This window comes from Spermophilus citellus, assembly GCF_964194105.1.
Source record: "Spermophilus citellus genome assembly, chromosome: 4".
NCBI lineage: Eukaryota > Metazoa > Chordata > Mammalia > Rodentia > Sciuridae > Spermophilus > Spermophilus citellus.
In genome coordinates, this window is record NC_138185.1 from 23153343 (window position 1) to 23181277 (window position 27935).

The 27935-nt window shown below is 41.6% G+C and overlaps 1 protein-coding gene across 1 annotated transcript; it reads left to right on the forward strand.

Annotated features, from left to right (window-relative positions):
* The first annotated feature begins 955 nt into the window (after positions 1 to 955).
* Positions 956 to 27883, forward strand: EDEM2 (ER degradation enhancing alpha-mannosidase like protein 2). Its single transcript, XM_081290470.1, has 11 exons — positions 956 to 1149; positions 1378 to 1488; positions 3476 to 3515; positions 7432 to 7537; positions 12277 to 12402; positions 14643 to 14854; positions 17321 to 17462; positions 18950 to 19074; positions 22031 to 22175; positions 24677 to 24798; positions 27318 to 27883. The coding sequence occupies exons 1-11, from the start codon at positions 1043 to 1045 to the stop codon at positions 27816 to 27818; spliced, it is 1737 nt and encodes a 578-aa protein (XP_081146596.1). The 5' UTR covers positions 956 to 1042; the 3' UTR covers positions 27819 to 27883.
* Positions 27884 to 27935: the final 52 nt, after the last annotated feature.

Here is a 27935-nt window from a genome sequence, read left to right on the forward strand (position 1 = left end):
CCCAAACAGAAAGCTTAAGTTGAAAGAATCTCAGAGATCCATTTGGTCAAACCCCTTCTTTTATAAATGATCATGCTAGGTCCAGGGAAGGCGAGGAGTTTGCTCCTAGTCACATGCACAGGTTGTATATGAATGATGGAGTTGTAATTGAAGCCCAGTTCTGATTTCAAATCCAGGGTTGGCTCTAATGCACATCACAGTAACCAAATTTAAGGGCGTTGCCATGACCTAAGTGCTGACCAAACTCTAGAAAATTTCAAGAAGGGAGATGGGAAAAATGGGTCTCAAAACTTTTTGAAAGCTGTAGTGCCCAGGGTCTTCATTCTCACCTGGAATACTATAGGGCTGCAGTCACTGAACTAGTCCAGGGTATTTGGAGGGGCTAATTTCTGGGATGGGAAGGAGATTGAAGAGACCATAATGATGTGACCATATCCCAAAGTGGAAAAAGAATGCCATGAATTCCTAGAACTGAAAGGATTTCAGGAAGCCTCAAGAGTGCCAGCTTTGGACAAATAATCGCAAGTTATTATTTACATAATCAGGGAACTGGTTGGGGAAACTAAATATCTCTAAAAATGATCAAAGCTGAACATTTTTCATCAATCTTTACATATATCCACTTAACAAATGCTGAATTCTTGCTGGTCCCTGCCCTCATGCTTAATAAGATGGTTGGAAAAACAAACAAACAAACACCAAGATCATGCTTTTAAATGGCTTTATTCAGGTTTAGTACAAAATAAGTGCTCAACAAACGCTAACTGGTAGTATTAATACATTAACTGATAACAGTAGCAACAGCAGCCACTGTCTTGAAGACACGTTGCTTTCTGCTTCAGAGACTATGTATCCCAAGATGCTCTTTGCCTGGGTTCCGCCACCATTGCATTCTGGGGCTTGTAGTTCGGAAATGAGTGGCTGATTTCCCAGCGCGCAGGCGTAGTGGCGCTGATACCCGGAAGCGCCAGAAGCAGCTCCTAGGATGAGAGGGTGGCGGTGGCTGCAGCTGCTGCGGCGGCATTGACAGGACACGAGCTCTATGCCTTTCCGGCTGCTCATCCCGCTTGGCCTCCTGTGCACGCTGCTGCCCCTGCACCATGGTGCGCCAGGCCCCGACGGCACTGCGCCCGACTCCGCTCACTACAGGTGAAGGGGGCCAGGATCTCACCTTCCATAGTAGGGGAATGGGAAGCGCGCACTGGGTCCCTTCCCGTTCCTTCCATTCCAGGACCCCTACCCTGATTTGCTTGGGTCCTCTAGGTGGGCCTTCGGTAGAAATCAGCTAGTGATTTCCACTTCCTGCCCTATTTCTTGTCCCTTTTCTCGCCTTTTTTGTTCCAACCCCACTACCTTATTTCTGGTCCCCGCCACCAGGGAGCGAGTCAAGGCCATGTTCTACCACGCCTACGACAGTTACCTGGAAAATGCCTTTCCCTACGACGAGCTGCGACCTCTCACCTGTGACGGACACGACACCTGGGGCAGGTAGTGCCAGCGGAGGGGCACGGAGGCGGCCGTGGTTTGACAATCCCGGTCCCCTGCGGACGGGTCAGCTGGGTCGGGTGATCACGATCTCTTCACCTGTTCTTGAAAGCTCCCAGTCGGGCTGCACTCCCCACAATGCAGACCAGCACCTCTAGCAGCGCAGAAACGTCCTGATTAGCCCCAGCAGGCCAGGCCTGACCTGTGGACCCAGGCTGAGCGGTAGCAGGCACCAGCTACGAGGACTTGGGCAAATTTCTGGAGTCATAGGATATTGGAGAAGGGTTCGAAGAGTCAAAAAACCCAATCCCTTATTATAAGTGGACAAACAGGTCTAGAAAAGGATGTGAGTCTCTCAAAACTGAACAGCCTCTGTATTTGATGCTCTCTACTAACTGAAACACACTTTCCCATTTTCCTGACATCACTGTTTCTTGTCATTGATAGTTTAGCTCCATATGTCACCTCCTTAACATCAGCTTCCCTAACCACTCCCAGTTCAAGACATTCTTACAAATCACCTATTTTCTTTGTAGCACTGCTCTGATACTGTCATTTTCACTTGTCTACTCGTCTGTCTTTATCATTTCCACTAGAATAAACATCTATTGATAGCTGGAATTCTCTGTCTTGTTCCTTGCTGAATGAGGAATTGTTGCATTAACTGAAGCTGACATTGATGGAACACTGTGCTAAGCATTTTACTGTGTCATCTTATTTAATTCTCTTAATACTCCTAGGAGTTAGATGCTGTTATCCTGTTTTACCAATACTTATAAATGATAACATCCCCTCCAATGCTAAGGACTAGAGAAGTTAATAAACTCAGAAATTGTGCTGATTTTCGCTTTTTAGTTGGAACATAGAAAATACAAACGAATGAGTAATTCAAGAAGTACGAAATCATAAACAATAAATATCTCTCATACTTTAGAACTCCAACCACAGTTTCTTTCCTGTATATCCTTCCAGAAATATTCTTGGTTTATGTGTACATGTGTATCTTTTTAGAATTAACTTTAAAAAAATATTTAGTTATAGATGAACACACAATATCTTTATTTATTTTCATGGGGTGCTGAGGATCGAACCCAGTGCCTCACACATGTGAGGCAAGCACTTTACCACTGAGCTAAAGTCCTGGTCCCTAGAATTAACTTTTGAATGGTGTATTTTCCATGTAATAGGATACCTCCATTTTAAGTGTATAGTAACCACCATCACAGTCAAGATACAGAATGCTGCTGTCATCCCAGAAAGTTACCTTGTGTCCCTTTATAGTTAATTCCTCTACTATCACTGACCCCAACAATAGCTAATCTGCTTTTTATTAGTACATCATTTTGAAGTGCAGATGGAAACATACTATAACACTAGTTGTGTACATTGTCTTTTTTATTTAAAAAAACTGAGTATCTTTTTATTGGCACATAGACCTCCTAGTTTATCTTTTTGATAACTTCATACTTTTGTACCACAGTTTGTTTGTTTGTTTGTTTATTTTTGGTGGTGGGGATTGAACCCAGGGCCTTGTGCTTGCGAGACAAGCACTCTACCAACTGAACCATTCCCCCAGCCCCTGTACCACAGTTTAATTCATCACTCTTGAACTGGTGGACATTGAGTTCTCTCTGGCCTTTCACTATGCTAAATAGTACTGTCATGAACATTCTTAAACACCTATGTGCACTGGGGCTGGGGTTGAGGGGAACTCCTAGATGCAGAATTGCTGAAAACCCTGTGGTTTCAGGTGCAATCCTATACTGCCTCCCCATGGTAGTCAAGAATGTCAGAAAATATTGGAGATGTTTAATTACAATTGAGCTATGTCAGCACGTCCTTTCATGCATTTAGAAGATTGAGGATCCTAGCAATTTTCCCTGTTGTAAGTGAGGAAGGCAGAGGTACCACCATGACTCAGTTTGGGGGGATCTGATCTGGGACAGCCAGATATCTGTGTTTGAATTTCTTTCCTTCTGGCCTTTTACAGTTTTTCTCTGACATTAATTGATGCTCTGGACACCTTGCTGGTAAGTATCTTGTCTATTTGTGTTCCTCTTCACCATTGCACAACCAACTTCCTTCCTCTTTTGGCTATTGGTAAAAAGTGACTTCCTCTCCTGGACTGTTCGTCTCTGATTCTGAGTTACCAGGCTCTGGCTACACACGTAGAAGGGAGGGAATGAGTTCCAATTTATTCAGGTTCATTTATTTACCAAACATTTATAGAGGGTCTATGATGTACAGGGGCCTATGACAGGCTTGTGTAACTCTGTGAGGAATACAAGACCTTGACATTCTGCTTGTTTTTAGAAGTTTACATTCATCAGCCATGTCAATGATAGTAAGGTAATAACAAAAACTAGTTACTGTGCTATGTGTAGGGCTTATGCTGAGTACCTTACATGAATTACCTTGGTTAATCCTTTCAACACCTCATGAGATAAGCACTTTTACTCCTTACAGAGGTAGAGCGCTCACCTAATGTGAGGGCTGTCAGCAAGTGTGAGGCACTGGGTTTGATCCTCAACACCATATAAAATAAAAGAAAGATATCGTTAAAAAAAAGGTAAAATGACTTGCGCAGGATATTCAACTATTAAAAAGCAGAGCTAGGACTTGATCTCGATTCTTTATGACTCCAAGACTTGACTATCTCTTCCTTTCAAAAGGCTACAAGAAGCCAGGTGTGATGGCACATGCCTATAATCCCAGCAGCTCAGGAGGCTGAGGCTGGAGGATTCCAAGTTCGAGGCCAGCCTCAGCAATGTAGCAAAGCCCTAAACAACTTTTTTTTTTTAATATTTAGCTTTTAGTTATAGGTGGACACAATGTCTTTATTTTACTTTATGTGGTGTTGAGGATAAAACCCAGTGCCTCACGCATGCTAGGCGAGCACTCTACCTCTGAATCACAACCCCAGCCCAGCCCTACACAACTTAATGAGACCCTGCCTCAAAAGAGTAAAAAGAACTGGGGATGTAGCTCGATAGTAAAATGCCTTGAGTTCAATCTCTAGTAACAAAAAAATAAAAAATAAAAAGGCCACAAAAAAGGATTTAATAATTTCCCCCCTATATTATTATTTCTGGTTCTCTGTCACCTTTCTTATTTTTATATACTGAGTGATTGTGATTGTGAACTCTACATAGATGTAATTTAACTTATTTTTTCACTTAATGTTAATTTGTGTGTGCTTATCCATTTATGAACTATTTACTGAGGGCCAGTGGTGTACCCAGCACAGTGCTGAACTTGGAGTTATCCTGGTGATGTTAAACACACATAGCCCCTGTGTCCCTAGCGTTTGTGATGTTAGCAAGGGAAACAAAAAAATCAAAGAATACCTTTAAAGAATGTATAATTACAAATTAAGGTGAGTGCTCTATAGGAAAGGTGCACAGTTCTATGAGTGGTCATAACAAAATAACATGACCTAGATTGAGGTGGTTGGGAGAACTTCCCTGAGCAAGTGAGATGACACTTGGTTGAGATGTGAAGCAGGAGCAGGTATTGGCTGGGGGAGTGGGAGAGGAAGAGTGTTCTAGATGGAGGGAATACTCCGTGCAAAGGCCTTGTGGCAGGAGAGAGCATGGCAAGTACAGTGAATTGAAGGAAGGCTAGTAGGGCTGAGGTGTGGAGAGGAAAAGGAGGAAATAAAGTGAAGCTGGAGGGACAGATGGAGACCAGAGGGTGCAAAGCTTTCTACACTGTGTTAAGGATTTTGATCTTTAATTTGAGAGCAAGGGTAAGCTAATGGAATTTCTTAAGTAGAAGGCAGGAAGTGGTGAGATTTCTGTCTTGAGATCACTGACTGCAATATGACAAACATTTGTCAAGTAATTGCATCATGAGCTGTGTTTGACGCTGTGGGGAGATTCAGGAATGAATGACTCTTTTGCCCATGCAAATATTTTATTCATGTGTAAATAAATAGATGCGCTAAGAGTTGTGTGGATAAAGTGCTTGAGATCTTTTAAAGGAAGGAGAGGTTAGAGGAGGAATTAAACACTTCCTAAAGTCAGACAAGTAGGGATAGGTTGGACTTAGAACGGGATGATATAGAAGCAAGTGATTTCTTGCAGAGGGAACACATGTCTGAAGTCAAGAAGTTGAGAAACAGTTAGTACAGTTTTATTGAAGTAGACAAGGCAGGCTATATGAAGATGAGCTGTGAGAGATGTGATCAGAAAGAAGGCTGGGTCCAAATCACAGACGATCTTGAATGCTGGGATGGTCAGGAGTGTTTTGTTTGCAAGTGACAGAAACCCGATTCAGACTGATTTAAACAAGGAAATTTACTGAATCAGGAAACTGTAAAGTCCAGATACACCCTGGCCTCAGACCCAGGTGGACCCAGACATGAAAATTATGTCATTAGGAGTCTCTTTTTCCATCTCTTATCTCTGCCTTCTTTGCTGTTGTGTTTCCAGGTTCTCTGTAAGCTGGCAGGATAGCTCCACTCACATCCCACTCGGTTAGGAAACTGTGTGGAAAGAACCCTCTCCCATGAATTTTAGGGACTGAGAGTTTATTCAGCTGGTTTAGATCACCTGCCAGTCACTGAACCAATCACCTTGCTAAGGGATATGGTGATGTGGCTGGCCCAAGTCAGGTACCTACCCACTCCACAGCTGGGGTCATGGGGTCAGTCTCCCACACCATAGGAGTGACTGTGGGAAAGGAGTAATTCTTTTTTTTTTTTTAAGAGAGAGAGAGAGAGAGAGAGAGACTTTTTTAATATTTATTTTTTAGTTTTTGGTGGACACACATCTTTATTTTATTTTTATGTGATGCTGAGGATTGAATCTAGCGCCCCACTCATGCCAGGCGAGCGTGCTACCGCTTGAGCCACATCCCCAGCCCAAGGAGTAGTTCTTTAAGGGAAAATCAGGATACTGTTATCAGAATAAAAGGTTCCAAGATTGCATTTGGCTGTTGGGTTAAAGAAAGAAGTAAAAGGAAGTCTGGGGACAATTTCTAGCATTGGGTCAGCCACCCAACTATAGTGTTAGAGATCCAGGCTCTCTATAGCTTTCCACTCTACCATCATTCATTTATTGGCTTTCATTCTCATACTCTGTGCCTCAGGATGGACTCTAGCTGCCATGTCTCCAGAAATCTCTGCTTTCAAGACAGAAGCAGAGTGAGAGCCATGCCAGCTGTGATTGTGTATTATTATTAAGAAAACAAGCTTTCTCAAAGATGCCCCCAGTGGACTCTGTAAGGGTCAGAACTGACTGGATAGTATAGTCACGTCTAGTGGCAAAGGAGGCTGAGAAAGTGAGCATTTTGAGTTTCAACTTCTCTGGGGGTAGAAAAGTTTGGGGACCAACCTGAAATGTTTTCCTCAAGGTTGAATGTGACAAGAGAGGGTTCAAAACAAATGCATACTGCAGTTGTCAGGCTAAGGCTTCCTTGCTAAATCTGCATTCTTTATGTTGTATCTATTTAAGTGGATATCTAATGGCTCTTGAATTGGTACCTGGGAATTTACTTAACTGGTCTCTCAATGTTAGATTTTTGGGTGATTTCTAGCTCTCATTGTTCTTTTCTCTGTCATCAGACTTAGGACAGAAACTGGAGGTCTTAATTGAATAAGCAAGGGCCACATCAGCATAAGATCCCAAAATTTGGCTGGGTCTGGTGACACGTGCCTTTAATTCCAGCAGGTTGAGAGGCTGAGGCAGAAGGATCACAAGTTTGAGACCAGCCTCAGCAACTTAGCAATGCCCTTAGCAACTTAGTGAGATTCTGTCTCAAAATAAAAAATATAAAGGACTGGGGGTATGGCTCAGTGGTTAAGCACCCCTGGGTTTAATCCCTGATACCAAAAATGAAAGAAAGAGAGGGAGGGAGGGAAAAAGATCCCAAATTCTGAATCTAGCATCTTCAGTGCCTTCATACCTGAGAGAGCCTCATGATCAGGTTTCTGTTTCCTTCCAGATTTTGGGGAATGTCTCCGAATTTCAAAGAGTGGTTGAAGTGCTCCAGGACAATGTGGACTTTGATATAGACGTGAATGCCTCCGTGTTTGAAACCAACATTCGAGGTGAGGGCTGCCTTTCAGGGTCTTTGGAAGAGAAGAGAGTATGGAGTTGCCTCTATGTAAACCAAGAGGTGGTAAATAGGATCTTTAGGATCCACCTGGCCACGACACTTGGCCAAAACCAGTGACTGATAGAGCTCTTCTGCCTCCTGGAGGGTGGTGGTTTGTATGTAGAGAATGTTTTGGAATCCCTCTTTAGTTTCATACATGAAAATGAGCAGCAAATGGAGAAAAGACTAGAAGGAAATAGGCCAGAATCACATATGTAACTTTGATTTGGTACTATGTCCAGGCACAGTGACACATGCCATAATCCCAGCAACTCAGGAGGCTGAGATGGGAAGATCAGAAGTTCAAGACCAGTCTCAGCAATTTAGTAAGGCCCTAAGCAACTTAGTGAGACCCTACCTTAAAATAAATAAAAAGGGTTGGGGATGTATCTCAGTGGCGAATCACCTCTGGGTTTAATCCCTAATACCCCCCCCCAAAAAAAAAAAAAAAAGTAATCCCTGCCTTTCTTAGAGCTTATTTTCTATCAAATAGAACTTCCTGTGCTGATGGAAATGTTTTCTTTTTTAAAAATTATTTTTTTAGTTGATGATGGGCCTTTATTTTTTATTTGTTTATATGTGGTGCTGAGAATTGAACCCAGTGCCTCACACATGCTAAGCAGGCACTCTACCACTGAGCTACAACCCCAGCCCAATGGAAATGTTTTCTATCTGTGTTTTCTGATACAGTCGCCACTAACCACTGGGCTTTGTGTATTTGAAATGTATCTATTGCAACTGAGAAATTGAGTTTTCAATTTCATTTAATTTTTTGAATTTTTAAATTTTTTTATGGTACCAGGGATTGAACTCAGGGGCACTTGACCACTGAGCCACATCCCTAGCCCTATTTTATATTTTATTTAGAGACAGGGCCTCACCGAGTTGCTTAGGGCGTTGCTTTTGCTGAGGCTGGCTTGGAACTTGCAATCCTCCTGCCTCAGCCTCCTGAGTCACTGAGAGTGCAGGTGTGCACCACTGCCCCTGGCTCAATTTCATTTACTTTTAATGAACTTAAATATCTTTAGTCACATGTGGTTAGTGACAATTGTATGGGATAGTGCATGTCAAGGACATTTATTTCCAAATTTGGCTGCCCATAAAAACCATTTGGGACCTTTTAAAAAGTTCACATGTCTAGAACCCACCTAAGCTTGATGAATTGGCATCTCTGGGTTGGGTGCTAGAATCAGTATTTTAAGTAGACATCCAGTGATTCTTGCCAGACTATTACAGCCCTTATCTACTGTGACCTTCCAAACTACTCGTTTAACAGCTATCACCTCTGGATGACAGAATTATGGTTTTTTTCCTCCTTATTTGGTATATTTTCTGCAATGAAGCAGTGCATATGATACATAAAAGTTTTAAAAAAGAGAAGAAAGTATGGGACTGCCTGGTATAAAATCCTGGTGTAAGATTCAGAGCTGAGTTTGATACTCTGCTTATTGCTGCATCTTACAACTTCTTAGCCCAATTTGTCGTCTGTAAATGAAAATCATCCTATGCCTTTGTTTCTGATGTGAATATAATTATACCAACATTTTTTTGGTTGACATTTGCCTGGTGTACCTTTTTATATCCTTTTACTATCAATCTTTCTGTAGTTTTAGGATTAGATACATTTTTTTGTAAACAGCATAATATATTTTGTTGGTTTATCCATTCTAATAGTCTTTTAACCCAAGAATTTTATCCATTTACATTTATTGTATTTTTTGATGCATTGGTACTCATTTTTCTAGAATGTGCTATTTGCTCCATCTTCTCTGTTCCTTTTTTTCTCTCCTTTTTCATGCCTTCTATAGATTGACTTCCCCCTCATTCCATTTTTTCTTATACTAATTTAGAAATTATGCATAACATCTAACTTTTTAAATAATTTTCCTAGCAAATATAAAAATCATAACTTGGTAAAATCTAAAGTTAATGAAACTCTTTATTCTCCCCCAGCTTAATATAAAACCTGATTCTGAGGACACCCTGACCTTTGTTCTATATAATTACATATTTTAGTTCTTTGTTTTAAACCCTCTGAACATTGTTATTGTTGTTCTCTACAGTGGATTTCTCATATGTTAATCACTATTTTCACCATCTTTCCTTCTCATATCTTAGGACTTAACATCTGTAATCCCTTATCTTCTAACATACTTTCTTTAGAATTCCCATTAGTGCAGCCATGTCCTTGGCAAACTTTATCAGCTACTGTATACATTAAAATGTCTTTATTTCCCTGCCTTTGTTTGGTCTTTAGGGGATATTTTTGCTGGTTATTTTCTCTTAGCACTTTGAAGCCATTTTTCCTGATTTCATCATCATCAAGAAATAACCTGACAGTACTACTCATTATTTTGTTTTAGATAATCTGTTTTTCTTTTTTCACTTTCACTTCCCCTTCTTAATTTTTTTAAATTTTGAAAACCTTCAAATATAGATAAAAAGTAGAGAAAATAGTACAATTAAATGACAAACCTATCACCCATATTTTATCTATATGATATGGACTCTGGTTGCTTTTAAGAGCTTTTATTTCTTAGGTGTTTTGCAGTGTTAGCATGATGTAAATAAATGTGAATTTCTTTTTATCATCTTTGTTGGGATTTTTGAGTCTGAGAATTGCTGTTGTTTCTTTGAGAAATTTTTAAACTATTTTTAACTATTTTTTAAACTATTTTCTCTTCAAATAATGCCCCTCCCCTTTTCTCTCCATCTTTTTTAGAAACTCCTACTAGATATACTTTACTATATTTTCCAAGTCCCTTTTTATGTTTTAGGGAACATTTTGTCTTTTTTTTTTTTTTTTTTGATCAAACTTGTGATCCTCTTGCCGCAGTCTCCGTAGTCATTGGGATTAAGGGCATAAATTACCACATCTGGCAACATTGTGTATTTTCATATTGCATTTTGGATAATTTTTTTGGTCTGTCTTCAAGTCCACTAATTTTCTCTTTAGATATATAGTATCTGCCATTAAACCTAACCTGTGATTTTTAATTCAATTATTATATTTTTAGGTCCTTTAAAAATTTTTTTTTATTCTAATTTGTTATATATGACAGCAGAATGCATTACAATTCATATTATACATATAGAGCACAATATTTCATATCTCTGATTGCATACAAATATATTCACACCATTTGTATCTTCATACATGTACTTAGGGTAATGATGTCCATCTCATTCCACCATCTTTTTTACACCTCTTTCCCCTACCTTGGTCCTTTTAAAAATATACCTGGTCATTTTTAGTATTTGTGTATTTATGTCTTCCAACCTCGTTTATTTCTTTAAGTATATTGCATGCAATTATTTTGTGTTTTATATCTGATAATTCCAATATATGAAGTGTTGGTGGATCTTGTTCTGCCGTCATTTCTGCTGGCTGTTATTTAAAATGCTTTATATATTTTGTGATTTTTAAGTTTGATTTATTACATTTCATTCTATGTTCATTTCCTAGACTTTATCTGTAGGATTCTTAGAGGCCTGGGATGAATGTGGGTTCTTCCAGATATAGTTTTTGTTGATTTCTGCCATTTGGCTGGAGTCACTACCTACCAAAACTCACATTATGCTAAAGGTTTGAGATTTTCTAGACTATCCAGTTAGTGTGACTTCAAATTATAAAACTATGAGTACCAGATTTCACTGGGATTTTTATGTTAGTTTTTTTTTCTTTAAAAATTTCCCCTTTCTTTTATTTGGCACCAAGATTTGAGGCATCTAATTTTCCTGTGTAACTAGGAAAGGTATGCAGGGTCTATTTTTAATTCATCCTTACACACATCTTTCAGATCACAACTATATGTGGGGGCCTTTTATCTGACTCCCACTTTGGCCAGGTCCTGCCTTTGTCTTCTGTTCTCCTTCTGTCAGGAGGGGAAGACTGAAGCTCAATGTCAGAGCTTAGTCAGAGGGTCGTTCATTATATCTATTTAGCCATATTTCTAGACACAAAAGACCTTTGTGTCTTTTCGTGAGTTCTAAATATTGCATAATAAATCAAAATAGATAAATTAATGAATTAATAGATAAGTGAAGGTAATAAATACCTTTTTCTCATTGTGCTATGTGTAACAGGCAGTTGGGAGACTGAATGACAAAGTAGAATGAGCTTAGACTTTGGAATCAGGCAGACATGGCCTTATATCCTACTAGATAGGTGGCCCAGGCAAAGTCACTTTGCCTATCTGAATCTTAATATCTTCATCTGAAGAAGGGATGACAGTACACTGTTCTTGGTACATAGTAGGGACTTCAAAAGATGACCCTTGTTTCCATGACCCACCAAGAGAAGAAACTGTAAACTTCACATGTGGGACTAGAGGATAGACTCATTGACTAGGTGGCCCTAATTCCTTCTAGACTATCCAGTTAGTGTGACTTCAAATTATAAAACTATGAGTACCAGATTTCACTGGAGTTTTTATGTTTTGTTTTGTTTTTCTTTAAAAATTTCCCCTTTCTTTTACTTGGCACCAAGATTCGAGGCATCTAATTTTCCTATGTAACTAGGAAAAGTATGTAGGGTCTATTTTTAATTCATCCTTCCACACATCTTTCAGATCACAACTTTATGTGGGGACCTTTTATCTGACTCACCCCAACAGAGTGGTGAGGTTTAATTCGCACAAGAGAAAGAGTGGTCCTCTGTCCTGTAACACTTGCATTTTGTGCCATCTATAGTGGTAGGAGGACTCCTGTCTGCTCATCTATTGTCCAAGAAGGCTGGGGTGGAAGTGGAGGCCGGATGGCCCTGTTCTGGACCTCTCTTGAGAATGGCCGAGGAGGCAGCCCGAAAACTCCTCCCAGGTAAGACCACACAGCGATGGGGGAGACATGAAGTCCAGTACGCCCCACTTCTCTTGCTGGAGATGAGAGTGGTAATGCTGAATTGTGTCCTAGTGTTTTTTTACTCAAATACTCTGTATCCCTACTCCTGAGCATCTACCGTAGAAATCAGGAGCTTTCTGAGTGTTTTAAGGGCTTGCTGGGGTTCTGGCTCAGGATGGATGATCTGACCTCATTACAGTCTGCAGGAGTGGGCTGAAGGCCAGCCTGGCTGGTAAATGGTTTTTAACCCTTATTTTGAGCCAGCCCTTTCACCCCCTTCCAGGCCCATATGCTGCTGGAATAACAGAGTTCTGGGTAAGATTCATGGTCTGAGCATTAGAAGCCATGGGTTCTAGATTGGCTCTGCCAGCTAACAGTTTGACCAGGCTATCCTTCCTCTCCATGGTTCCGTTTCCCCTCTATCTGGAAGTCATCATTCTTGCCTCCCTACCACACTGGATTTCGGGGAGGCCAAAATGAGATCAGATGGCAGAAAGTGCTTGGAGAACCTTAAACACTAAAATGAGAGGGATTTGTTTTGTGGCTATGCTGTGTCCAGGGCTGCAGGCCAAGCCTCAGTGTTTGGGTCCAGTGGGGCAGCCACACTGGGCTCGGCAGTGTCAGCTGGACACTGTGTTCCTTTCTGGGCGTAGTAGAGGTCTAAGGGCTGTTCACACCCAAACACATCACAGTGTCCTTTCCGCCAGCTCCTAGGCTGTCTCATTTGTCCCTTACATGCAACAGTTGCTTGCCTCTCATGCTTGAGAGGGTGAGCTGGATTTGCATCTCACCTCGTGGCTCATGGCTCACCGCCGGAGTGTCTCCTCGCAAACATCATGTCCTGTGTGATTCATCCCTAGAGGAAGCTGCCTTCTTGCCTTTTTTTTTTCCTTATCATTTAAAAATTTTTGCATTGAGAAATATACATATTAAAAAAATATTGAGTAATTATAAAGAAAGCACTGCTATATCTACACTTCAACTCAAGAAGAAGGGTTTTGTTACTTTCTTTTTAATACTTCCTTCCTTTTCTAAAATATTTCTTTGGGTCCTTTTTGCTTGTGACTGTCATTCTCTCTGCTTGCTGCTTGTGCCTTCCAGAAAACAAGTTTCTTGTCTATAACAAAGTTGCTGGACCCTGTCAACTTTTTTCACAGTTTGGTGACCCAAGACTGCTGCTCTGAAGTTATTTGACCTTCTGGCCTGGAGAGGAAATCTCTGCCTTGGGCTGATTTTCAAGTTCTTGCCTTGAATCAGAAGGCACAGGGTGGGGTGGGCAGAGCATTGGGCTGAAGCTGTTGGGGAAGTCTGGGCAGGCATTCCCAGCCCAGCTCTGTTTGATTTTCCGTGTGATCTTTGGCTGAATCACTTCTTTACAGGTGTGATTTTCCCCACCTGTAAATTTGAGAGTCAGACTCTATAAGTGAGTTTTATGTTTCTGTTTTTGAGGATTGAGGATTGAACACAGGGATGCTTTGCCACTGAGCTATATCTCTGTCCCTTTTTATTTTTAAATTTGGGATAGGGTCTCACTGAATTGCCAAGACTGGCCTTAAACTTGTGATCATCCTGCCTCAGCCTCCTGAGTCACAGGGATTATGGGTGTGTGCTACTACACCCGGTTCTTTCTTTTTTTAAAAAATAATTTTGCCCCTAAATTTTTTATTTAAGCAGGAATCTCAAACTGGTCCCTTTGGGACTTCTTAGCATCTACTGACCCTACTGACCCTGTTTCATTTGGTCAGAGTGGTGTTTTAAAAAGTTTATGAGTGGCTTCTATTGGGGCAGGCCCTTATCCATGTGACACAAGCCCCACTATTCTCTACAGCTTAAACCTTGCCTGCTTTACACTGAGTTATCTGCCTGGCCTTGGAAATACACAGTGGGAAAAATAAATAAATAAAGTAAAAGTAGATCTGCTGTAGCTGAAGTGAGATATGTGGAGTGTGGCAGCCTGAGCACAGTTTACTCCATGCCCGCATCACAGGCAGGAGCAGGCAGGAGCCCCGGGGTTGGGCAGAACAGTGTTTGACAGCAGCTGGGGTAAGTGGCTGCTAAGGGCCCCTCAGTTGTGACATTTGTCCTTCTCTCATTCACACTCTAGCAGATCACCTGGGAGAAAAAGAAGGAAGTGCAGGCTGAGGTCTCAAGCTTCAGGCCTGTATCAAAACCATCCCTACCTCCTTGCTCTTGTCTGAGTCACAAATCTGATTATTTAGCTTTTCAGACCCCTACTGGCATGCCCTATGGAACGGTGAACCTGCTGCATGGTGTGAACCCTGGAGAGACCCCTGTCACCTGTACAGCAGGGATCGGGACCTTCATTGTGGAATTTGCCACCCTGAGCAGCCTCACTGGTGACCCTGTGTTTGAAGATGTGGCCAGAGTAGCCCTGATGCGCCTCTGGGAGAGCCGGTCAGATATCGGGCTGGTAGGTCTGCTGCTGCCCTTCCTTTGTGAGTCAAGTCTGCCAATTTAAGACCCCCTACCCCTCCGTTTACAAGGTCTCTGAGCAACAAGTTATAGTCAAGTCAGAGGAAAATTAGGGAGACCCTGGGAATGGCCCAGGACTTGGGCTTAGGACATCAAAAGTAGACCAAAACTGCCATTCATATTGTGGCTCAGAAGGGAAGACAGCCTGAAAGCATATCTTCTGCCTGGGAGAAGGGGCTGTGTTAAGCTTAAGCCTTTGAACTTCTCTGATTTCTAGGGAGCCATATGCTTCATGCCCCTGGCTTAATTAGTGGCCATAGATCATCAGCTCATCTAGCTCTTATTTTTAGTGTCTATCTATATTTGTAAAATTGTGTTTCTTAGAATACCAATGTTAAGAAATATTGAATGGTTGCTCTGTTAAAAAATTTTTAAAAAGTTTCCTGGTCAATTAAGTTGACCAGTTATATGAAAAACACATTTCTTCCTTTATTCGATTCTTAAATATAGTACCCTCTTTTGGGAAAGTAATAATGAACATGAGCAGAATGAAGGTTATGGAATCCAGGGGTAAATTAACTGATTTGACTTCACATTTCCCAAACTTATTTGACCCCAGGACTTCCCTTTTCCTTCCAATTCCACTTAACACAGGGAAATTTAACACACTTTGGATCAGATGACTACTAAGGTGGTTTTCAGCTCCTTAACAGGATATTCTAGTGAACCTAACAATAATTGAGCCAAAGCTATCCAAGAAATAACACTGGATTTAGACAGAACTAGATTCAAGCCCTGGCCTTGATAAATCGAAACTCTGTGACCCTGGGCAAGTCGTTTAACCTTTTTGGTCCTCAGTTACTTCAGCAGTAAGTTAATGTATTAATGTCTGCTTTGCTGAGTCATTGTGATTTCTAAAGACTGTATTTGAAAGTGATTAAAGTATAAGTTAATGAAAAGTTTGATGCTAAGTCAGCTTGGAAAATGGAGTTTATTTGACTAAACTTCACAAATCCCTTAGGAAGGTACCATTCTGGAGACCTAGAGTAACTGCCTTAGTCTAACACAGGCAGCATTTCTCCAGCCCTGGGACCATAGTGACCTCTGTTCATGCCCTGCCTTGACCCTTTTTATTTCTGTGCACATTGACCTGTCTTCCAGCAGCCATCACCCATGTCCCTTTGCTGGCGGGCTTTTACTGGTGCTTGGAGCCTGCTTTGCTTGCCTTGGCTGAAAGTACCAGAACTTAATGCTACCCTGGAGCAGTTCTCAACCAGTGACTGATACTGATGGAAGTTTGTGGATAAACATTCCATTCCACCCCCTCCTACCTTTGGGTGAGATCACTCCAAGGCACATGCATGCTCTACACTGAATCCCAGAGCTCCCCAGAAGGACTGAGCTCCAGTTCCCATGAGGAAACTTGCTCCATCGCTCAGCCATTATGGGCTGCATCCCCTTTCCTGACTCCCGTGCTCTCTCTTTCCTTCTCTGCTGGTATTTTCAGAGACTCACATCATATCAACTGTTTTCATTCTCCCTTTCTGAGGGTCTGCCCCAGGAGGACCCAAACTAATGCGGAATACATAGTAATTTCTTTTTAATTGAGTATCTGACAAAGTTATTACTTCCAGGAGCATCTGAGTTATTTGAAAAACACATTTCTTCCTTTAAATCTTTTAATATTTATTTTAAAAAGATTTTACAGTTACATGGCTCAAAAAATTCAAAGGATCCAGCCAGGCACCATGGTGCAGGCCTGTAATCCCAAGCAGCTCTAGAGGCTGAGGCAGGAGGACTGTGAGTTCAAAGCCAGCCTCAGAAATTTACTGAGGCGCTAAACAACTCAGTCCGACCCTGTCTCTAATAAAATATAAAATAGGGCTAGGGATGTGGCTCAGTGGTTGAGCTCCTGAGTTCAATCCCCAGTGCCCAGAAAAAAAAATTCAAAGGATCCAATAAAAGTACCCAGTGACATTGATAAAGTTCCCTCTGACCCCTATCCTCCAGCTATCTAGTTCCTTTTCTTCCTGAGTTAATTTATGGAAATATATGAAGAATGTGTCATGTCTTTAGACACTGGAATCACATATGTCTAAAGACATGACACATGTCTTTAGACACTTTAGGCCAAGTGCTCTGAAGTCTGACACAGATTGTGGGAACAGCAAGTTCTCATCTCTCACTCACTCTGGGCAGGGCATAAACACTCCAAATTATTTTTCCTTTTAATTTTTTGCCTAGTGTATATAATTACATCCTCATAAATGTGCATGAGATGTCTCTCCACTGTACAGATGTGCAGGACATCTGGCCATGTTTCAGCTTTGTTGCCTTCCCCTATAACCTCTGTGTCTCCAAGAAGCGCTGAGGTGCCCACCTTGCATCTCACTGGGCTCTCAGGAGTAGATATAGCCTTCTTTGGTGTTGGGTCCTCCCTTGGAACCATGTGTTTCTCTCCCAGGTTGGCAACCACATTGATGTGCTCACTGGCAAATGGGTGGCCCAGGACGCAGGCATCGGAGCTGGTGTGGATTCCTACTTTGAGTACCTGGTGAAAGGAGCCATCCTGCTTCAGGATAAGAAGCTCATGGCCATGTTCCTAGGTAAAAGGGGCAGGGTAAGAGGGCTTTTTCCTGTCTTTTCTATTGATGTGTGGTTTATTTGTAAACTTTCAATTAATTATTCCCAAGTGCCTACAAAATCAATTCAGAATGCCTGAGTGTGCATTTGAAGGCACTGTGGACTTAGACCTTCCACTTGCTGCCCCGTGCACCTGCTCGTGCCTGCCTGCTTACTTGTGTGCGCGCTCGCTCTCTCTCTCTCTCTCTCTCTCTCTCTCTTTCTTTCTTTTTTGTCCCAGGGATTGAAACCAGGGGTGCTTAACTACTGAGCCATATCCCCAGCCCTTTTTTATATTTCATTAGGGCCTCACTAAGTTGCTGAGGCTGGCTTTGAACTCATGATCCTCCTGCCTCAGCCTTCTGAGCTGCTGGGGTTACACCATGCCTGTTTCCTTATGCCTACTTACAAGAACCATGCTAGTCTCTATACATGTCCCAGATGTCTTATCCCCTGGCCATTATACATACGGTTTCCTTGGCCTGGATATTTTTCCTATCCTCATATCTCCAAATTCTATTCACCCTTCAAAGCCCAGCTTAAATATCACCTTGCCCATAAAACAGTTTGATTCTTTCTCAGAATACAAAGCCTTAAGCATCTTTCCTGTAGTTACCTTTCATCAACAATTACAGGTCTGTTCAGTATAGAGCCCATGCCCTTTTCATCTTTGTTTCCCCCAGACCTTTGCATAAGACAAGTTAAGAGATGATTCCCTGCTGAATAAGTGCATTTACCTTCCAGGTCCTTAGCCACTAATAATAATGATTTTGGGGAATTCTTGGGCACCTGGTAATAACTACTATAGCTACTGTTCATTTGTTCAGCAAGTATTTATTGGGTACCATTAATGTGCCAAGCACAGTGTCATGCTCTGATCGTGTCTATTTCACTTAATCCTTACATCAGTCTTTTAGGTTATCTCATATATTTGCATATGTATTTGGCACTTTGTTCATTCAGATAATATTTGTTGTGCATATTTATTATGCACCCTCTTAGTGTTAGGGATTCTACAGTGAACAAAACAAAGTCCTAGGGCTTATGGATTTACAATCTAGGGAAGGAGTAAAAGTTCAATTTCCCACTGGATGTCAGCTCCATGTGAGCTGGACTTTGTATTGTTTACCACTGCACACCTAGTAGGTACTTAATGAATATTTTAGTGAATAAATGACTGGAAAATCCTACAATGTATATAACATTTCTTTCCCAGTTTTAACATAGTAAAACTGAGGCTAAGCAGCAAAAGTTTGCCCACGGTCACAACTAACATGTGGTAAAGCCAGACCTGGAATTTGAGCCTGGATATTTGACTCTAGAATCTGTGCTTCTTTCTAGTCTGTTTGCCTTACTGCATCTTTGTCCCCATTGAGGCTAAGCCATCATACGATCTCTCCAAGTGTAAGTCCACACTTCCATTGTCCAGACTGCCTTTTGTCTTCCTAATCACCCATTTTCTGTGGTGCAGAGTATAACAAAGCCATTCGGAATTACACCCGCTTCGATGACTGGTACCTGTGGGTGCAGATGTACAAGGGAACTGTGTCCATGCCGGTCTTCCAGTCCTTGGAGGCCTACTGGCCTGGTCTTCAGGTAGGAATGGTCAAGGATGGTGGTCATTTTTCTGTAGAATGACAAAGCAAGCTCATTTGATACAGATTAAATGTACTCCTTAGGTTGCTTGACTACATTTTTTATGGGGAGTGTGTGGGGATGAAATAGAAACCTAGAGTGAATTACAGAGGTACACAATTCTGCCAAGCTGAATTTTCCAAGGGGAGCATGAAGGTGTCAGGAACTGAACTTCAAGGTTGCATGTCTTACCAGCTACAGTCATGTAGGCAGTGTCTTTCCAAGCCAGTAACAGCCATTTCTCCAGTGGGCAGTTCTGTCAGGTATCTTTCCTTGACAATGGGCCTGATCATGGTTGTTCTTGACAGTCTGATAGAGTTGCTGATGGAAGGGCATTGGATCTACCCACTACGTATGCCAAGATATTACCTGTACCAAAATGGTTTATAGTCTAGGTGGATTTGATTTTTTTTTTTAATTTTAAGAAAAATAATAATGCAATAAATGATAGTAATTTGAAAAGCACACAAGGGAATATGGTGAAAAGTAAATGTTGAGCCCTTACCTCACTACCCCTGTTCTGTTTTCTATGAATCCTTCCAGAAATCCATAGACATCAATATGTGTATATTTATATCCCCCTTTTTCTTTAAATAGATAGGAACATGTTGTATTCTTTGGTACTTATATCTTGTAGATCATTTTTTATTGATACGTATGAATCAGTTTTACTTTATTTTTTAAACAGCGGTAAATATTCCATTGAATAGATAGACTGTGATTTATTCTTCATATATTTTGAATGGGTGCATTATACTTGTACATAATGTTGGCGTTTGCTGTTAAATATTCATACTGCTAAACTGTGATTCTTTTTTAAAAAATATTTATTTATTTTTTAGGTGTAGATGGACACAACACAATGCCTTTGCTTGACTACATTTTTTATGGGGAGTGTATGGGGATGAAATAGTAGCTGGCAATAAATGTTTCACAAAATGAAAAAAAGTAGTTTAAAGATGTTAAATTTGTTATATTTAATAATTTTTTAAAAATGAGATAGGATTGCTATGTTGCCCAAGCTGGCCATGAACTCCTAGGCTGAAATGTTCGCCTTATATCAGCCTCCCCAATACCTGGGACTATAGGAATACACCACTGTGCCTGGCTTTACTTAGCAAATATTTGAATGCCTACTGTGTTTCAGCCATGTCCTTGTGAAGTTTGTGAGGGGTAGACACAAAGAAAAATTTAAACACACATACAGTAATACCTTGCAATGTAGGAAACAAAAAAGAAGCTGAGGTAGAGGATACCATCCCTGACGGGGATGTGCTTTAGATAGGTGCCTCTGAAGCAAAGATGCTTAATCTCATACTTGAAGAGCAAAGAAATCAGGTTGGGGCATGATGTTCTAGGACAAGAAAAGGTCATGTGTAAAGGTCACAAGGTAGGAAAGAGTTGGGTGTTTATCAGAAACAAAAATGCAATATGGCCACAGTCCAGGGAAGAAAAGTTCAGTCACTGGAAGGTCAGCAGTGACCAGATTGTGCAGGACCTTGAGGGCCCTAGGGAGGTATCTTGGCTTTATGTTAAGCCTAGGGGAAGCCCTGATGGTTATTCTTGACTATTTTGGTGAGCCTAGATTAAGGAGGGGCAGTGGTGGGATCAGGGAGGAGGCCTTTGAGGTCATCCCATTCAGTGTGAGATGCTGTGACCAGGTGATAGATCTGGAGATAAGGGCAAGTCTCAATGTTTTGGAGATGGAATTAGCAAGAGCTACTGAGGAATGAATGTGAGGGAGGAGGGAGGACCCCAGGATGACTACCAAGTTTTTGATCAGGGTAATGGGTAGACAGTGGTGCTATTTAGTAAGAAGAGACAGAAGCAAGAGTAGAGAGACAAATGGGGAAAAGTGAGGGAACCAAGATTTACTTGGGAAATGACAAGTTTGTTCTATCTATGAGACAGGCAAGGGAGATGTCAACATCAGCTATTTTTCTGTGAACTCATAGTAATATTAGCTACTTAGCAATGGCTAGGGAAATTACAAATTCCCATATCTTCTCACCCAGCAGTCCTAGTTTTGAAAATTAATTTTACAGATGCACTTTGCATATATTTTAAATGACATATGTACAGAGGTATTTATTGCAGCAATTGATTGTTACAGCACATGGCAAAAGATTGGACCAAGCCAAATGGCTATTAATAAGGAAATAATTACACTTTGGTCTAAGAAATAGAATATGAGGAGCTGGGATTGTGATTCAGTGGTAGAGTGCCTGCCTAGCATGTGTGAGGTGCTGAGTTAGATTCTCAACATTGCATATAAATAAATGAATAAAATAAAGGTGTGTCAACATCTGAAAAAAGAAAAAGAAATAGAATATGATGCAACTGTATAGATATGAGGAGGGCACTCTCTATGTACTTGCCTGAAAAAATCAGGATACATTGTTAAATAAATAAAGGAAGGTGTAAAATAGTATGCCTAATTTAGGCTATTTTTAGTGATGGGAAAATAACATGCTCATTTTTTGCTTATGTTTGCATAAAGAAACTCTGGAAAGTTATATAAGAAACTAATCAGAATGGTCATCTGTTGGGCTGTGGGGTGAGGGTGAAAGCACAGCCAAACTTTTCCTTCAGAATTTTGAACCAGCTGCCAAAATAAAAACTGCTGGTAGCTAACATTGACCGTGAAGTTTCAGGGACTTAATACATAATCTCAGTTCTTCCCAACAATGCATGAGGTAAGTATTGAATTTTACATCTTACAGATGAGGCTCAGAAAAGTTAACTGTCTAGCCCAGGATTACAACAATAGTCAACAGCAGACTCAGGGTTTGATTGGTGGCTTTTTTTGCCCCAAAGACTTTACTGTGTCTTTTCCCTGAGCTTGTTATATGTGGAGTTTTGTCTGTGGGTTCTTAGGCTGGCATTTGCCTACCTGACCACTAGGTCTCTCCCACAGAGCCTCATTGGGGACATTGACAATGCTATGAGGACCTTCCTCAACTACTACACTGTATGGAAGCAGTTTGGGGGACTCCCAGAATTCTACAACATCCCTCAGGGATACACAGTGGATAAACGAGAGGGCTACCCACTTCGGCCAGGTGAGTAGCATCTCTGGCCCATGGTAAGGTCTGGTTCCTCACACCCTAATCCCTCACAAACTCTTGCAAGGCTATTTTTTTTTCCCATTTGATCCAGTGTCTCTGGGTGGTTTTCCTACTAGGCATTATTCATCCCCATATTTTTAGGTATAGACACCCATAAGAAGGCTGAAACGGTTTGTCCAAGGCCAAGTGCAGAAGCTGGGACTAAACCCAAGTTCTCCTGGGCTCTTCCAAGCTTAGGGGAATAGTGAGAGGGAAAATGCCAGATTGTCTCCTTTGGAGCTTCTGCCATCAGGATTTCAGAAGCCCATGCAAACTTCCCAAATCAGTGGGTTGAGCAAATTATGCTTCCATAGTACAGAATGGTAAAACTTTGGGATGGACCTCAGTATCATGTAGTCTTGTCCCACTCTCATTTGGCAGCTCAGGATCAAGGAAGAGACCACACACACTGGACATTGTCTTCCCACCTGAATTGCCTTTGAGCCATGGAACAGGACTTCCTAGTGCTTCTTCCCATTCTGCCTTCCTCTGCTGCAGTTTCTTCCTCCTCTAAACAAAATGATTATTGTAGGACCTTGGGACAGTGCAGAAGGAGTGAAACAGTAGTTGTAAAGGGCAAATCAGTCACTTTGGAATCCTCAGAAGTTGCTGTCCTTGGTGTTTCCCATGCATTTGTTGCCATGGCTTTATTTATTTATTTATTTATTTATTTATTTATTTATTATTTTAAGAGAAAGTATCCATCATGTCTAGCATTCCCTATAGAAGAAATGATCAGAGTTTGGGCCTAATGTAAGATGTAGACTCATGCAATCTTAGGGTTAGAAGAATCTGAGAGGTCTTCTAATTGAAATCCTCCTGCAGTAGCCCTGTCAAGTTATTATCTAATATTTTCTTAGTTGCCACCAGGGACAGGAAGCTCACTACATACAGACGCACCCTGTTCCATTTGCAGGACAGGTTGGCAGGAAGGCATCAGTGGAAAATAAGGCGCCACTGCCAGGAATCCAGGAGGGCCTCTGGCCAGTCACCCTTCCTTCCCCAAAACAATAGCACATGGGAGATAAGATAGAACCTTGTAGCTAGACTGGCCAGTGCATTGCACTCTGATGCATACCTATGATCGCCAGTGTGGAAGCACAGAGCCCAGCCTAATGGCCTTTGAAGGCCTTAACCTCCTATACAGGCCAAATCTAAGTGTCAGACAGTTACCCTTCTCCAGAGTTGTCTGGGTGATGTACAGAAAGGTAAAACAATAGCTAGCGTTACTTAGATCCATGTGTGAGGAAGAGGAAACAAGAATGGCCCTGATCCAGCCAGGTGCTGGAAGCAGAAGGGAGGCCTCTCATGAGAACACTGTCTTTTCAGTCTGAGTGTTCATCGTCCAGTAAGTGTGCCCTATCTGTATTGTAGAATATAAGCAATTGGATTAGCAGTTGTCTCCATGTGGGGGGAGGGAAATGTATGAGAGAACTGGGGAGGTGGGCAGTTCTGATGAGCTCAGGAGGAAACAGGAAGAGAGAAGATCAGGGAGATATTGGTGGAGGAGGAAGAGTAGTTATTTCCTCTAAGAAAAATAGGTGACTAAGTAGAAAAGCATATTGAGCTATAGTTTCTACCCACTGAGACCATCCTCAGTGAAAAGTCAAATCTTTCTTTTCTAAAACAGTTGTTCAGGTATCTGAAAACAATAAACACATTTTCCTGAGTTTCTACCCCTTCAACTCCAAGAATAAATATTCTCATGTGGATCCTTTGTTGGCCAATATCTATCTCAAAATAGAGCTCATGTTTGAACATACACTCCTGTTGTCAGGTAGAATAGGGCAAAACTGTCACCTTGGGCACAGTGAATCAGGGACTACATGTTTGGTAGGTTGAGATTGGTGCTTAAATGTCTTAATTTTCATCCTTTTATCTGTATTGACTTAGCAAGGGCCTCAGAATAACAGGCTCATATTCTTCTTTTAAAATTTAGGGTTAGGTTGGGCTGTGAGTAACAGAAAGAAATAGCTTAATCAAGATACAATTTCAGCCAGGTATGGTGGCGCACGCCTGTAATCCCAGCAACTTGGGAGGCTGAGGCAGGAGGATTGTGGGTTCAAAGCCAGCCTCTGCAAAAAGGGAGGCACTAAGCAACTCAGTGAGAACCTGTCTCTAAAAATACAAAATAGGGCTGGGGATGTGGCTCAGTGGTCGAGTGCCTCTGAGATCAATCCCCAGTACCAAAAAAAAAAAAAGATACTTTCATTCTCTTTCATATTCTGGTTGTATATGACTCTCTATGTGGATGGGAGCCCATAGTCAACCTTTGCTGGTCTCCACTGAGCTTCCAGCTTTGGGAGTATAAGCTCTCAGTAGATATCCCATGTTGCTCTTAGTTGGGGCCTTATATACAAAGAGAGAGGAGTAATCCTCTACTCCCTTTCCTGAGTGGGCCCCAAGCCATGCCTGCTCAGCTACTGGGTGAGGAAGTTCTGCTTTGGACTTTGCAGAGCTCATTGAGAGTGCAATGTACCTGTATCGTGCTACGGGGGATCCTACCCTCTTAGAACTTGGGAGAGATGCTGTGGAGTCCATTGAAAAAATCAGCAAGGTGGAGTGCGGATTTGCAACAGTAAGTGCTTCCTGAGCCCAACAATTGGGAAATATTTTCTCTTGCTGCTATAGAGCCTCTTTAAGGGTGAAGCTTTGGGAGTGCTGGAATATTAGTACTGGAGGGGACCTTAAAGATGGACATAAACTAGTGAACCTAAGAGCCTTGCTAAGTCATGCAGTTAGTGGAGGTGGAGCCAAGATTGGTTACCAGAGACCTTGACCCTCTGCCATTGGCATTCCCTCTGTACCCCCTCTGCACCAGAGATCCTTGCCTGTCTGAATAGGTTACTTTGTAATGTGAGTTTCTTGGAAAGTTTTCCTTTTCCTTTTTTTTTTTTTTGTATTCAGGATTGAACCCAGTGGCACCTAATCCCATCCCCAGACCCTTTTATTTTTTATTTTGAGACGGGAGTCTCACTAAGTTGCTTAGGGACTCACTAAGTTGCTAAGACTGGCTTTGAACTTGTGACCCTCCTATGTCAGCCTCCTGAGTCTCTGGGATTACAGGAGTGTGCTACTGAGCTGGACTTCCTGGAAAGTTTTCTGAGAGAGTTTATAAAATGGACTTTAAGAAGGAAAATCCATACTCCCATAGCTCTGTATCCAAACCTGGGGCCCTTTAACAAAACAAGCCTGCTGATCTCACAGATACTTATTGGGTATCTTTTACTAGGCCCTAGGGTCATAGTGATACAGAAGGACTAGCTCCTACTCCTATGGAGCTTGCATTTTAGTAGGTAAAACAGTGAACATATCTGTGAGACACTAAGGCCAATGTTGGCTAAAGTGGAGTGAACAAGGAGGAAAGTGGGTCCATAGAAGATCCCAAAGGAAGACATGGACCATATCACAGCAGGCCTCACACGAGCCATGGGAAAGAATTTGTACTTGGGTCAGTTTGGAAGGAGCCTTGGTAGGAGCAGGGCCATGATTAGATTGGCATTTTAGAACTATCGCTCTGACTGCTCTATGGAGAATGGATTAAAAGGGTCAAGGTTGAGAGCTGGGTCACATATCCTTATAGGACCCAAACAATCATTACAGACACATAAAGTTAGATGTTTAGGAAAATAGTCTGGAAGAAAATTCCCTGAAAAGTATACAGAGTTTGTGTGAAGCTATAGGTTAAAAAATGCACATATATTTTTTGGCAAAATTTATAATGTAATTATATTGTGTAAGTAAAATGTGGATTCCCATTTTGAAAGAGAAGGCCTATATGCTTAGGGAGAAAATAAAACAGTGATATGTTTTGGTTTCCATAGTGTTGTTTCGTGAAAAACCAGAAATGAGCCCATTGGGGTTTTCTTAGAAATGTTAGCCTTATTTCCATGTAAATAAGCCTCTTGGAGGTCTTCCAAGGTGCATGATGGGAAAAGGCATCTGATCTTGTCAAACAGGGCAAGAAAATAAGTCTTGGTGCATATATCCCTAGAGTCAGGTTTTTTGTGTAAGATTGTTGTCCATTGAGAATTAAATTTTGTTTAGCCAGGCATAGTGACACATGCCTGTAATCCCAGCAGCTTGAGAAACTGAGGCAGGAGGATCGTGAGTTCAAAGCCAGCCCCAGCAACATAGCAAGGCCCTAAGCAACTCAGGGAGACCCTGTCTCTAAATAAAAATACAAAATAGAGCTGAGGATGTCGCTTAGTGGTTGAGTGCCCCAAAGTTCAATCCCTGGTTCAAAAAAAAAAAAAAAAAAAAAGAGTTTTGTTTAAATGCATCGCTAATTCTGAGAAGCTAAAAAAATATTTCATAGCAAGTCATCTTACTCATCTATAACTGTAAACTCAGTTGAAATTTTCTAAAATAGTCTCTTTGTTATTGACAATAGCAAAAACTTGGTACCCACGGTGATGCCCAGCAAGGGAAGACCTAAGTAAATGATGAGACATTTTAACAATGAGATATTATGCCAGGGCAGGATATAGGACATTAGAGATTATCCTGTCATGTAGGAACATGGGAGACCTTTCCGGGGAGGCAGCGTCTGAGCAGACTTGAAGGACGTGAGGGAGCTAGCTATGAGGGTACCTAGTGGGAAGAGTATTTTTTAAAAAATATATTTTTTAATTGTAGATGGACACAATATCCTTATTTTATTTATTTTTATGTGGTGCTGATGATTGAACCCAGTGCCTCACACATGCGAGGCAAGTGCTCTACCATTGAGCTACAACCCCAGACCAAGAATATTTTTTTATTAAATCTCATACCTAACATGAAGGACCTGGTAGCCATGGTAAGGCTTGGGTTTTTAGCCTGCATGAAGTGAGGTATCAGCAGAGGGTTATGAAAAGGAGTTGCAGGTAAGACTCATGATACAACTATACTGTAGGGTAAGAATGGAAGTGGGGAGCAGTTGGAAGCTATTGTGATAATCCAGGTGAGAGGAGTGGGCAGCTTGGAAAAGCTAAGTGAGTCACGTAAAGGCTCTCAGCTGCTTAGTGGCCCAGTAGGAATTCTTAAAGAGGATTGCATGACCCTTACTGCCAAACTGTGATGCTGTCTGACTTGCTTCCTTCTCCCACGTGGCAGATCAAAGATCTTCGAGACCACAAACTAGACAACCGCATGGAGTCCTTCTTCCTGGCTGAGACTGTGAAATACCTCTACCTTCTGTTTGACCCCACCAACTTCATCCACAACAATGGCTCCACCTTCGATGCTGTGATAACCCCCTATGGGGAATGCATCCTGGGGGCTGGAGGCTACATCTTCAACACAGAAGCCCACCCCATTGACCCCGCTGCCCTGCACTGCTGCCGGAGGCTTAAGGAGGAGCAGTGGGAAGTGGAAGACTTGATGAGAGAATTCTACTCTCTCAAACGGAATAGGTCAAGATTTCAGAAAAAGAGGATGAGTTCAGGGCGCTGGGAACCCCCAGCAGGGCCAGGAACCTTCTCCTCACCTGAAAACCATGACCAGGCAAGGGAGAATAAAGCTGGCAAGCAGAAAATCTCGCTTCTCAGCTGCCCTAGTCAGCCTTTTACCTCCAAGTTGGCCTTGCTGGGACAGGTTTTCCTAGATTCATCATAACCACTGGATGATTTTTTTATTTTTATTTTTTGAAACTAAACTATAGTAATAAATCTGATTTTGGCTATTATGTTTTACATATTGTATTATTTTCACTCAAAGAATTGTGAATCTAGT